General features: G+C 37.9%; 1 protein-coding gene across 1 annotated transcript; it reads right to left on the bottom strand.

The window, feature by feature from the left end:
- Nucleotides 1-1,870: 1,870 nt before the first annotated feature.
- Nucleotides 1,871-12,672, bottom strand: CHEK2 (checkpoint kinase 2). Its single transcript, XM_058816812.1, has 14 exons — nt 12,426-12,672; nt 11,793-11,917; nt 11,385-11,532; nt 10,557-10,647; nt 10,339-10,447; nt 9,271-9,324; nt 8,658-8,719; nt 8,078-8,177; nt 7,541-7,627; nt 6,679-6,842; nt 6,352-6,467; nt 4,917-5,002; nt 2,698-2,778; nt 1,871-2,093 (listed from the first exon to the last, which is right to left on the bottom strand). The coding sequence occupies exons 1-14, from the start codon at nt 12,670-12,672 to the stop codon at nt 1,998-2,000; spliced, it is 1,566 nt and encodes a 521-aa protein (XP_058672795.1). The 3' UTR covers nt 1,871-1,997.
- Between the last annotated feature and the right edge of the window lie 232 nt (nt 12,673-12,904).

Genomic DNA, 12,904 nt, shown 5'->3' with positions numbered 1-12,904 from the left:
AGCGCTCGCCTCTCCGCCAACACGGACGGGCTCGGTCCTCACGGAGGATACGGCTCTGTCGCCGTACGGGTGGGGGACCGTCGGCCAAAAGCAGCGGCAGCCTGAGCTCGAGAGTAAGCGCGGCCCGCACGGACCGCAGGTGGTGATGCTGGTCACTAATGACACCGCACTGACCGGGCACAGCGAGCCTCAGCACTTTGGTTAACCCACCTTCCAACTGCTGTGACCCATCCTGCCTCTTGAAATGAACAAAATGCATTATGCTGAAGACTCTTGTGCTGCAGATAAGTGATATTTTCTTATCTATGTGAAAAGTGGATGCCGCTTCACCGTAGTGAAACTTACTGTTCCGTGGAAAAAATTGAGTCTGAAACTTTAGAAAGCTTTCTGCAATCAAATGATGAACACATGGTCAGCAGCCCAAAGGTGTGCCATCAAATGAGTGAGATCAAATTTAGGACATCATTGGAAAGGAGGTGTTAGTCAGGACCCAGGGAAAGGACCCAAACAAAGCAGTCACTGATTAGCAAACAACTCTGGGATGTAAAAAAAGATGGAGGAATGAATTATGGAAGTTTTCTATCTAAAAACAAATTGGCAGTGTAAATAGGAGCTAGGGAATTACCGTCTCATCAGCCACAATGTAGGTCTTTTAAAGTAACTGGTAATCAAAGCCCAAAGGTATCAGCATTTGCAGTAAAACAGGATGCAAATTTGGCTCAGTGCATCCTGTGATTCTTTTATGTAGCAAATGGCAGCTGAGTGTTCCCTTCTACTTCACATGAGCTACAGTAAGCACCAGAACTCCCTGAGGATGTGCCACCAACAGACTTGTACCAAAGGGCACCTCCCCAATGAAAGATACACCTTTGTTCCATCACCACTGCATCTGCAGTGGAACCAGTAGCTTTGTTTCCATCCACATGCCCACAGATGTTTCTCCATCCAATCCATTAAGAAAGGTATCAATGTACAAGAATCAGCATTTTATCATTTACATTGGTTAATATGAAATATGTCAAAACACACAAGTTCTCTGCAATGGGCACATACAGGAAAATGACTCATGGATATTTTAATTCCTACCTGACATGGGTTTATTCCATAATGCATTAGGTTTTATTCTTTACAAATCAACAATCTTACAGTAGATGCCTTTCAACAGAAAATGTATGTTGGAGAACAGAGTTACTAAACTGTTGTTTCAGTCAGTAATGATAACAACCAGTAATCCTTTAATAAGAGGCACACAGATGAAAATTTTCACCTAACAGGCAAGCAAGTTTTTCCACTCAGTCCAATTCCTAGTTCTTCCCTGACAGGAATTTATACATCTTTGTTTCATCTCTTGTTATCATGTTTCCTCTTACTCATCCCTCCTCTGGGAAATAAACATGGTACACACATGTTACAACACCACGCAGATGGTAATTGTTGCTTTGGAAGCCAATCAGCCCCATCCCAGTGCACAATGCTGTGATTCTGCCAGTCCAGCATTTACTGGGGAGCTTTACCTGAAGCCCAGAGCACGTCAAGGTCCATCAGAAGTTTTACATCTGAATTGAATAGTCTAAGTGTTCTCAGAAGTCTGTGGGCAGCATTGTGTCAGGTAATGCTGTGTCTCAGGCAAAAGCTCAGCAAGTCTAGTATTCCTTCTTCATCTCTTAGGACTAAGCATTATTTCCATGCCTAACCTAGAAATTGGAAAAGAAGAAACAGAGAATGTAGCTGGGGATGAAGCCAGCCTAAAAAAGTGTTAGTAATTAGTTCAGGAGTTTTTCTGATACTTTCCTTGAGTCAGACAGCTGGATGGACTAGAACATGACTAATTGTGCAGATTCTCATGCATTTACAACAGTCACTTCAGTCTTACAAAGTTACTTTTATTTGAAATTTTACATCTTCAACCGTTTATTCCATTATTAAGATTTTTCTTAATAAAAAATTCCGCTCTCCATAAAAAAGCTGTCATTAACAAAGTCATTTTCTCTTGCTTTTCACCTCATTTTCTGATAGGAGGTAGAAGGAACAGCACGTTTAGCAGAGCCATTGTCTTCATCATTGTCATGGGGACGCTTTCTCGTTGTGGTTGGCTGGAAGAAAAACACAGGAGGATGGCTCCAGGAAACCAGGTAAGGCAGAAGCTGACTTTCTGCTTGCTCCAGAACTACAGGTGTTGGACAGTGTGACCAAAAACTAACCCATGTTTCTCTCCCAAGATCCATCTAATTATATTTGATGGTTTTCATATAAGACATTGCTCCCAGCTTGAGACAGCCACTGTTCACAATTTTCCTAATTAGCATCTGGTGATGAATGGCACAATGCTGTCCTAACCTTGCACCAGCAGGAGAATTTTTACTTGAATACTAAACATTAGTGACTTGAATCCATTAAAAAAGAATACATTCAACAATTTTATTCTAAATATTGGAATAATCCTTTAAAGCCTAGGCAAGTGTTTCTATACATTTAAACACTTTTCTATGCATTTAAACATTTTGTAAACACAAAGTGTTGACAAAACGTGGAAATCCATTGTTCAGGAAAGAGAACTAACCAGCAGTCTGCCACATACAGCCCAACGGTACATTTCTCTAAAGTCTCAAAATCAACTGATTTTCTTATTAAAGATTACTTCAAAATCTAGTTTCTCTGTGCATCAAATATTAATCTTCAAATATTCACTGCACATACCATTTTTGATGTTTCTGGTGGGTTCATATTGGTACGTGTCTGAGCAAGGATCTGTTCAAATGTAGTTTTCATATCCTCATCCTGCAAAAAAACCCAGCATCTAAGTAGTATATAGAATATTTAAGGGAAAAGCAAAGATTATGAAAATCAAAGAGAAGTGAATGGGACATTCAGTGCTAAAGACAATTAGAAATAAAGATCATTGAGGTCCTAAGGATTTCAGCTAACTGAGTTTTTTAGGTGAAGGTAGTGGAGAGGTCCCTTTTCCTAAACAAAGGAGTATTGCAGTATCTCCTTTTTTATTTAACTATTCCTAAGTGCTACAAAAAGGATTTGACTTGAATATCCATTTAATTTTATGTAGAATTTTTTTGTTTTTCTTTTCCAGTTCACCTGATTTGATTGTGGCTACATTTGAATTGATGGATAAGGTAAGAAATATTTTTCCACTGATGTAACAAAGACCTGTGGTTTTTCTTCAGCATGCAACCAAACTAATCTTGCACCATTCAAAAAATTGCAGTGAAGATTTCAGAGGCAGAAACAGCAATAATTGTTTATATGCCTTTAAAAATGTTTTATTAAGTAAATACAGGTAAGAAAACATTTCCACTGAGCAGTACTTAGGTTTACACAGCTCAACAAGTTTTTAAAGTTCTAGATTTGAACAAAAAATGGAGCAAACAACTTTTTTGGAAACACTAATATGAAAGCACTACTAGTTTAAATAAATCTGCAGAACATGCTTATTTCTAGTAAAAAATTTAGAAACTTCCTAGTGCTCCCAAAATGATCAGAGGGCTAACAGGCATCAGCTGGTCACAGAGACAATGGAGTTTTTCCTGCTGACTTGTAAAGTCGATACTTGCAGACAACACAAGAGGGAGAGAGGAGCCAGTAACTCCTCACTGCTCACAGGAGCAGGACTGGGGAGCTCCTTTGGTGCTATGAGATGTGTGATACCCTAAACTGAGCATGCTGGATGCTGGCCTTCCAAGCAGGCAGTCTACATCACCTATGAACACCTGACACTCTTAATAACAGCCCCTGCTGGGAAACAGCTCAAAGAACAGCAGCTGAGTGCTAGATGATATCTGGATTTATGGCTGTGATATTTTCTGGAACCTTCTGTCCTGTCTTCAAAATTAAATGTAACGGTAAGAGATGTCCTTACATGGAAAATATAATGAAGTTAATAACAACTTGAATATATATACTGAAATATCTTAAATTCTTAGCTCATTTAAATCAGTCATCTATTTCCCCTTCTCCCTTACGCATACCAGCAATTTTTAAAATCAGCGTTGCATGGTTTCTGAATGAATTACAAATCTGAGCAGAAAAATTAAGTGCAAGAATCTGTATCTGATTAACTCACTGTAGATGTTACATGCAAAACTACAGTAAGTAAAACCCATGAATGTCAGGAAATGCTTCCTGATGCCCAGGAGCATAATCAAGACAAGTTAATCACTTTAAAGAGCAATCCACACATGTTTTTTGTCTCAGAACACCATCAGCTGTTGAGCACTGAGGGATACTCCCTTGCTTCCCCCATTTCTTATGCTCTTTACCAAAGCATCTGAAATTCTCCTGTTCCCAGTGGGGGAACAGGAATAGCCTTGTGCTTGGTGTGAATAAACAGAACCTGTTGCATGGCTCAGATTTAGGCTGGGTGACATTTTTCAGCCTCTTCAAGCAAAAATATTCAAGAAAGCTCATAGGTTCAGTGGGTACCTCTGCCAAAATTAAGCAAAGACCACCTAAAGACTATTCCTCTCAAACCTAGACTTTAACAGGAGGCAGGGAAACCATCACTTCCTACTCAGAGGGTTCCCAAACCAGGGACATTTATTCCTGCAGAGCAGAGTAAAAACAAACTAGTATTGGATGTTTGCCAGAAACAAACTGCACTGCCTGCCCACACAAACATCTGAGGAGATGGGGCTCTGTTCCAATGCTCAGAAGGAGAGGTCCATCCTACCAGAACCACAGTCAGACCTGGGCTCTAAAATCTTGATCTCGCATGAGAAAGAGTTCTGGGAAGAGGTGTCTCAGAAGGGATGCAGAAGCTGCTTATTGTATTGACAAAAGGTATTCAGGAGATTACTCCATGCTGCTTTTGCAGTCTCTCCACAGGATCTAAATCTTTGAAAACACAAGATATGAACAAGTTATCCCTCAAACAGCTCAGCTTTCACTTGAAACCCAATTCCTACCTGCAGCCAAGGATGCTCTAAGGCCTCCTCTGTGGTAAGACGTTTGCTTGGATCCACCACTAAGAGTTTCTTCACAAGATCCAGAGCTAAGACAATAAAATGAGCTGGTTGGCATGTGATCAATACATTCATTACCTGAAATATGCCTACACAAAAACCATGTGTGACAATGTGCCTTACACCCCTTCAGAGCAATGCACACAAGTGCAGGCTGGGCAGATCCCTTTTGGTTTTGCTATGCATGGGGAGGGCTGCAGACTGCAACTATCTTTCATCTTTCCCTCACTCTCTCATCTTTCCTTCACATTTACACAGCTCAGCAATTCTCAGTACACCAGAATTACCCAGAAATATATTTAGCATATACACAGTTTGTGTTCTGAGCATGCACAGGAGGCTCAGCATTTCCCTAAAAGCTTCGGTATTACTGTGGAAAAGCAAAGACAACTTAATTTATTCTGGTTTACAGAGTCTTGGAAAGCAGATTATCCATCTGGGAATGTGGGAGAGGAGAGACAGGACATACACATGTATGCTTAACATTAAGTTTCATCTTCTTAGGAAGCTGCTTAGTAGACACTGTGAAAAATATAGCATTTATGTTGTATTTTATTATTCCAAATCTCCCATAAAGGAATTTCAGCAAGATTTACTTTTCATTTGATCAGGTTATTCTGAATACATACAAGGAGGACTATGGAAATTATGTTAAGATTGTACATTCTCATGAATGTTTGGCTAAATATTGAATAGCCTCCAAACTATCCAGGAAGGAGTTATATTTGATAAGTTTTAGACAAAGGATGACCACATCATTTATTAGAAACTCCTCTGCACATACAAAGAAGTGTCCAAGGTAAACACTACAATTATTTTGTGCATATAAAATGTCCTGAAAAACTAAAAGCACATAGACAGTAATTATCATTTTAGTTTGTAATGCAAAAACTCAGTTTCACAGACTACTTCACTTACAGTGGGCCAAACATAATAGATGATTCCTCAAATGTGACTGACACTTTCAGCTCAAAGACTAGCACCATGAAAGGACTCTCTTGGAACGTTTGTTTTTTGGAATTCTAACTTGTATTCCTTAAATTCCTGGTATTTTTGGTTCAACACTTGAAGAATCTTTAGGCAAAGTCTGTAGACCAGCTTGATAAAGTCAGAAGAAAAAGTGAAAAAGGAGAAATAGATGTATGTGCCCACAAACTCTATGCTTGTGTGGTTAATTATGCTAAATACTACTAAAAAATCTCTTCAATAATAAAGTATGTTCTCTTTTTAATGCTTTAACTATGAACTTTAAAAATATATTTAATATATTAGCTTAAAAAATAAACATATTAACACACAGCTGAAAGGAGGATAAAGGAAAACAAAAACTACAAGAAAAGAGGTAGATATTTTGCTACCCACTGTGTTGGAGTCATACCCATGTCTGACACATGCTGCCACTCTTTTGGAATGAAAGTGTATTTTCCACGAGTGATTTGATCCCTCAGAGAGAGTTGAGTGTTTTGCTCATTGAATGGTGGATATCCACACAAGCTGTATAAAAGAAAAGAAGTTAAATAGCACTGAATTTCTCACAGCAAATGAAACACTGAAATCACACATTTTAAGGCATCTGCTATTGTAGTGTTTTTATACTTGTAGAGTTTTAAACTTTCACTTCCTCAGACAGACACTGAAGTTGCCAAGTCTCAAGCCAGGTATGTCAAAGACTGCCCAGTGAAGGTACATCTCCACAATATCTTACCATACAAAAAGAATAACTCCTAAACTCCAGCAGTCCACAGCTCGGCTGTATCCAGCAGTCCCAAGTGAATTTAGAACCTCAGGAGCAAGATACATGGGAGTACCACATAATGTTTTCATAAGAGAAGCTTCTCCAAGAATCTTGGATTGTCCAAAATCTGTAATCTTGCATTTAAAAATGGTAACACCACATTACATATTAGGATGGAGTGTACTAGAACACATCACATTGTAGACATACATCAGGAGGTAGCATTAAGTTTCTTCCTTCCAAGCCAGTTCCAGTACATGACTATGAATAGAAGTCACCCCAAACATTATTAAGTGAGAATGGGAGAGGAGGAAGAGGGAGAAATATGACAAAGGATCACACTTTACACTAGCAAAAATACTCTAAGATATGGATATAAATGGACAACTACAGAATAAAGGTATTGTAGCCTATTGGAAGAGTTTTTGTGAAAAATAAGCATTTCAGCATGCAAATATAGTCAATGGTTTCTCAACACAAAAGAAAATACACAACCCTAATTCCCCCCAAAAAAACCAAAAGAGCAAAAGAAAAAAATCACTGTCACCACACAGCCAGGACATTTGTGGGAATGCTGTCTGTAAGTCAAGAATTTAGATTTTATTGGGGAAAAAATCATTGACATTTGAAAATAGATGTGTAGTGTATGGGTTGAAATATCCATAGACGTAAAATTACAATTATAAAAAAAACAGTCTATGTTTCAAATTACTTCATGGTTTGTATGAATAATTCCATAATATCTTTTTGGCTGTGTTCAATGAAATATCAAGAAGAATGTGAAGGAACACTCCCAAATTTCTCCATTAACAAGAAATGTAGTTTTCCTTACCTTTACAAGACATGTTTCTTCAGTAGATGAAAGCAGCACATTTTCTGGCTTTAGATCTCGGTGTATAATTCCATTGTCATGAAGATACTAAATACATACAGATGGGCAATTAAGGAAAAACAGATTATTAACTTATTTTAAAATGTAAGCTTTCCATTTTTTCTCATGGCAATGGCAGGATAACTGAAAGCTGTGTAAGAGGAGGGCAAATATTTAAAGCTTCCTAACATGGGACTGTCCCTTAAAAAACAAAGTAAAATGAAAACAAAACAAAAAACCCACGCCAAAACACCATCACAAAAAACAAAAAAGCACCTTAGAAATCATTATGCTTCAAATGTCAAATCTCATGCAAGCACAGTGTGCAGACACACATTCTGTGTCACCTTTGCAGGAATTCTGCTTTTCTGTCTCTCTCTCGTTAAACCAACTTGTTAAGAACACTGTGCTGATTGCTTACATGGGTTTCAGCAATGACAAGTGACAGAAAAATTCATCTTAGTGACTTTTTTTTGGGTAGAATTCATGATGCTGTACCTTTACTGCCAGCAGCATCTGATAAAAGTACAACTTGCAGATTTCTTCTTTCATCTTGACTGGCCTTGACACTCTGTGATACAATTCTCCTCCTTCCATCCTAAAACAAATGCAGGCTAACAAACCAACATGTAACTTCCAAGAGATTCATCCCATTAGACAAGACTAAGACCAAAACATTTGGCTATTCTGGCTGCAGGGAAATAATTTATTTCTGAAAATGAGTGAACATCCTAAACACAGCACATGCATGGCTGAGTTAGGGTCAATCTCATGAGTCTGCACTGGGAGTTGTTACATGATTTTTGATCAGACCCCTCTTACAAGCTCAAAAACAAAATAAAAAAAAATAGCAGCAATCCACGACAGCAGAGAGCAAGCAATGCCCAGGCCCTGATTGCCTACAAAGCATAGAAGAATGATTTCTCCTGGTTATCCTAGCTCCTAATCTTACAAAGGTTTTAGAGAAAAGGGCAGACCAGCAAAAGGAAAACAAAATAAAAAAGCAAAACCTCCACAGTTCATTGTGGCTATAAAAATAACTTCATTTTATGCATTTACTTTCAAACAGGTTACTTACAGTTCCAAAACAATGTAGTAATCTTCTGCTTCAAAGAAGTTTTTAATCTTGATTAAGCAAGGCTAACAGAAAAGGAAACACAAACAGAGACACACAAAATAGAATAATTTGTAAAAAGTAATCCTGAAGTTCTTATTTCAGTATTTCAAACCAGGTCACTTAAGCTAACACAACACAAGTGACTTACAAGCACCCCAGACCACACCCTCAATATTTTATCTATTTTACATGCAGAGGAAAGAGGGGATACAAATTCAAGAAATTGCCAGTGAAAACTAGTCTTTGTATTCAGTTCTTTTGCAGCATTTACAAAAACTTGAATCAAAGAAAAATTTCTGCAATAGTGCCTCAGGTTAAAATTTCTCCTGTGATGTTTCTTCTCAAATGTATATCTAAGTTATCCAAAGCTTTAAAATCTCAAATCTGCTAGGATATAATACACTTAAAAGAAGAAAAAAAGACCCATTCAACAATTTACAAGGGAAATTATATATCCATTTTAATACATTTCTGAATGGATAAAATTGCTTTCATTGCTACACTAAGGTCAGTAAACTAAACAAGTACATACAGGAGGGAGCAAAAAATAATAAAAATGTACAGTAATACTCACGTGATCTATTTTCTTCAAAATTTCAATTTCTGTATTGATATTTAAACCTGGGTTCTAGTAAAAGAATCAAATACCATATTGGGTAAGACAGAGCTGTTCTGGAATAAGACACATGAGAAATAAGAGACAATACCAGGAAAAACATAATTCCATGCCTTTTGCTACTCTAAGTGACCATAACATACAATTTTTTTCCATAAAATGATCAGATACCTTCAGTGAATTAAATAAACAAAGCGCTGTCACTATCTGAAGCAAGATATTGCTTCTGACATGAAATTTTACTGCAGGTTAGAAATCCCCAATTAGCTTCCAAATTAAAAAAATTAAATTATTTTTGCTTATATACTTGTATTTAAACAGCTTTTCTCCCTCCAAGATGCTTTGCAGATGGGCCAACCTAAAATTACATGCTACTATTTTGCAAGATAACATAAACAGATTCTCTAACCCATGGCTTAGGCTCAGCTAATGAAATCAGCTCAGCAGGGATTTTTTGCTCTTCTTCCAATCCAAATCAATCTTGGAACACACAACTTAACCCATACACAACATTCCAGATACACTCCTGTGTCTGTTTTGTAGAATGCCATGTATCAGTAATTATAATTCACAACAGCATCTTGAGCCAGTTGTCTTTGTACTTCTCCAAATTCTGCCTCTGCCATTAGACCTTCCCTAAAAGCTTCATCCAATTTTCTTCAAATGTATTATGATGGAGCATTCAACAAAATTAGCTTAGCTGGTACACTTTTGGTCAAGACTGGTTATGATGTGTCTATCTGATGCATTTTAGGACATAAACCAAACCCCACAACACTCCACACCACCCATTGGATAAATCCCATTAGAAGTCCTAAATGGTGAACCTAATGGAATGTGGTCAAGGAATAAAACCAAGAATTCTGTACATCATACAAGATCAAAAAGCATTTTTAAATTAAATGCTGAAGACATTGAGTAAGAAAATCATCATTTGAAGACAGCTGAGGAGTGGGAGAATACTCCCAAATATTCCAAGACTGCTGCAAGGTGGCCAAGACGGACAGACAGACAGACAATACTTACTTCTTCATTCAGGCCACTTGCCACAAACTTTCGTTTATTGATGATTTTCACTGCAACTTTGTTACAGGTGCTCTTCTCAAATGCCAGTTTGACTTCTCCACAGGCACCACTACAACAAGAGCACAGCTCTGTCAAAAATCTGTGTAACAAGAAATGCAGGCAATTGAAAGCATAATTAGGAGCTGACTGCTTTCTAACTTTCTGAATAAGGAGCTTACCTTCCCAAAGTCTTTGACATAATATATTTCTCTCTGAATTCCTTAGGAAACATCATCTGATCATCCACCGTAAGATCAGAAAATACAAACACTGAGAAGAGAAGTGGACATCATTTTCCCATTATTAGGTTTAAATTTTTTATTATAACAAACAGCTATGTTTTGTGAGCTTTTATAGTCAACAATATAACTGAGAAATAGTGCCTGCTAGAGGGAAAACTAAATATATGCTATGAATTTTACTAGCTATGGGTTAGCAAGGTGATCTAATTGCTAAAAAATTGCATTTTGGGATTCAATTCACAACAGTCTTTAAGTAATTAATTACATTTAAGAGCAAAAGGAGCAAAAATTTCAATGTTCCAGCAAAGATCAGAGAGAAGTAATAATCAACAAGACAGCATCTTAGTGGAAAATCAAAGACAAAGAAACAAAAGCCCAGCCCTGTTTATTTTTAAGAGGATTTTCTATTTATTGTGCAGCATTTTGTTAGGTATCTGGGAGGGTTTTTTCAACGTTTCTTGAATAGTCTGTTTCCCCTGTTCCCACCATCATATGCACAGCTACTGAAGCCCAAAAGGGTTTCACAAAGGAAAAAACCTATAAAAGTTTATACTCTAGTAAGGTGCTGCCTGATACAGATTTAAGTTTTCTTTTTCAGGTTTTTTCTAGGGTTGACATGGATAATTTTTATGTGAGTACTAAAACACCTATTAATGAGATGTGCTCACAAAGCAGCTCAGCTCTCAAGAAACACACTCAAATCAATGCAGAAACAACCTCCTGGTCAATACATAAAAAATCTATTTAAGTTAAAGCACATTTTACCCTTATTGGTCAGTACAGACAGTGCAATTTCAGAGTTGTGTGTCAGTGGGAGCCTCCTCCCTCTTCCAACGAGCTCTCTATTAACAAATGTCCCATTTGCACTGTGGTCTTCAATGTAGGCAACATAGGAATTTCTTGGACCCATTTCCTCAAAGGGAAAAAAATTGGGGAAGATGACAGTAAAGAACAAATGACTTTACAATAAAGACACAATACACTAGAAATTTACTATTGTTGAGTCAAGAAATGAGACTGAGTTTATTTCATAAACCACCTGAATGGGGCATTGCCAAAAGTCACATTAAAGGAGTTAATCCTGGAGATACTTTGATTTCTTTAGGATCTCTGCCCCAAAGTCTCGTTTTAAATTACGCCAAAACAGACAGAATTAACATTTTTAGCACTTACCCTAAAAATTCGGAAGTGCTTCTTGCTATAGTTTTGATAGAAGCCAGTCTCAGACAATCCCAGCTTAGAAAAACTGTAATCACAGCTTTTGTCCCTCCCAAACCAGTATTCCTCATTGACACAGTCTGCAGAGGAGGGGAAGGTACAGCAGAGAGAGAAGACAATGTTGCAGAAAGTTAATAACTATGGCACCACAGAATGAGTCCAAATGGCAATGGATAGGATAACAGAGACAAGATTCTTCCTAGAGAATCAAGTTTGTGTTAACTCGTGCAAAGGACCACACCTTGTCAAATCCTTTAATAATTTTACCCTCTTCAGCAGTGGTATTTTTCAGTTCACCGTCAGCAATATAGAGACATACAACTAAATAAAATAAATTATAGTTTTTTTTAATAAGCGTGTAACAAAGAATATGAACACCCTAGAATTTCTGTAAGTCTGTGGCAGCCGTGTGTCTGAGAAGTCAGTGTTAACACTGGGATGTAGTATGGAATAAAACATTATAGCAAAAAACCCCATACCTAAATTTGCTTGTACCTAACTTGAAAATGAAAAGACACTGCTCTTCAACAAGCTGCTCAGAACTTTTCTGAGATCCTACAAAGAAACCAAGAGATTTATTACACCTACCACAGTTGCTGAAACCTTTTCCAAGTGCAAAGAGTCGGCCCCAGGGCTGAGGAACCAGCTCTTCAGATTCCTGGTCCTCGGGGATGGAGGGAAGCTCCTGAGTGGGAACAGTGTCCAAGGAACTGACAGTGCCAGAACTTAAGGAGGACTGACTAGTGCTCTGTGAGCCACTGGAAGAACTGGTCCCACTCTGAGGCTGCTGGGCACTCTGAGACTGCTGTGCTTCACTTCCAGTCTCTCGAGACATGCTGGCTTTAAAAGAGAATGTTAAAAAACCACAATCAGTACACCAAAGTAAAATTGGCAAACACTCACACGCTGCATTAATAATGTCCAAATCCATTCGCAGCCTCAAAGAAGTAAAACTTACAACCAAAGCGTACATATCTGGGTTATACCTAAATTCCCAGGAAGTGTGCAAACAGGATGGTTTTCCTTTTAAAAGGCAACGTGGGGCGGCCTCTGCTGGTTCTAAAGCA

Source organism: Ammospiza caudacuta, chromosome 18 (genome assembly GCF_027887145.1).
Source record: "Ammospiza caudacuta isolate bAmmCau1 chromosome 18, bAmmCau1.pri, whole genome shotgun sequence".
NCBI lineage: Eukaryota > Metazoa > Chordata > Aves > Passeriformes > Passerellidae > Ammospiza > Ammospiza caudacuta.
This window is presented reverse-complemented; position numbering and strand designations above follow the sequence as displayed.

Bases quoted from the DNA above. Each gene is read 5' to 3' on its own strand.
- CHEK2 (XM_058816812.1), bottom strand. From the start codon at position 12,672: ATGTCTCGAGAGACTGGAAGTGAAGCACAGCAGTCTCAGAGTGCCCAG. The intron at 11,918-12,425 runs GTAGGTGTAATA...CCTCCTCTGCAG, and splicing joins AAAAGGTTTCAGCAACTGTG to ACTGTGTCAATGAGGAATAC. The intron at 6,468-6,678 runs GTAAGATATTGT...TCTTTTATACAG, and splicing joins GGAGTTATTCTTTTTGTATG to CTTGTGTGGATATCCACCAT.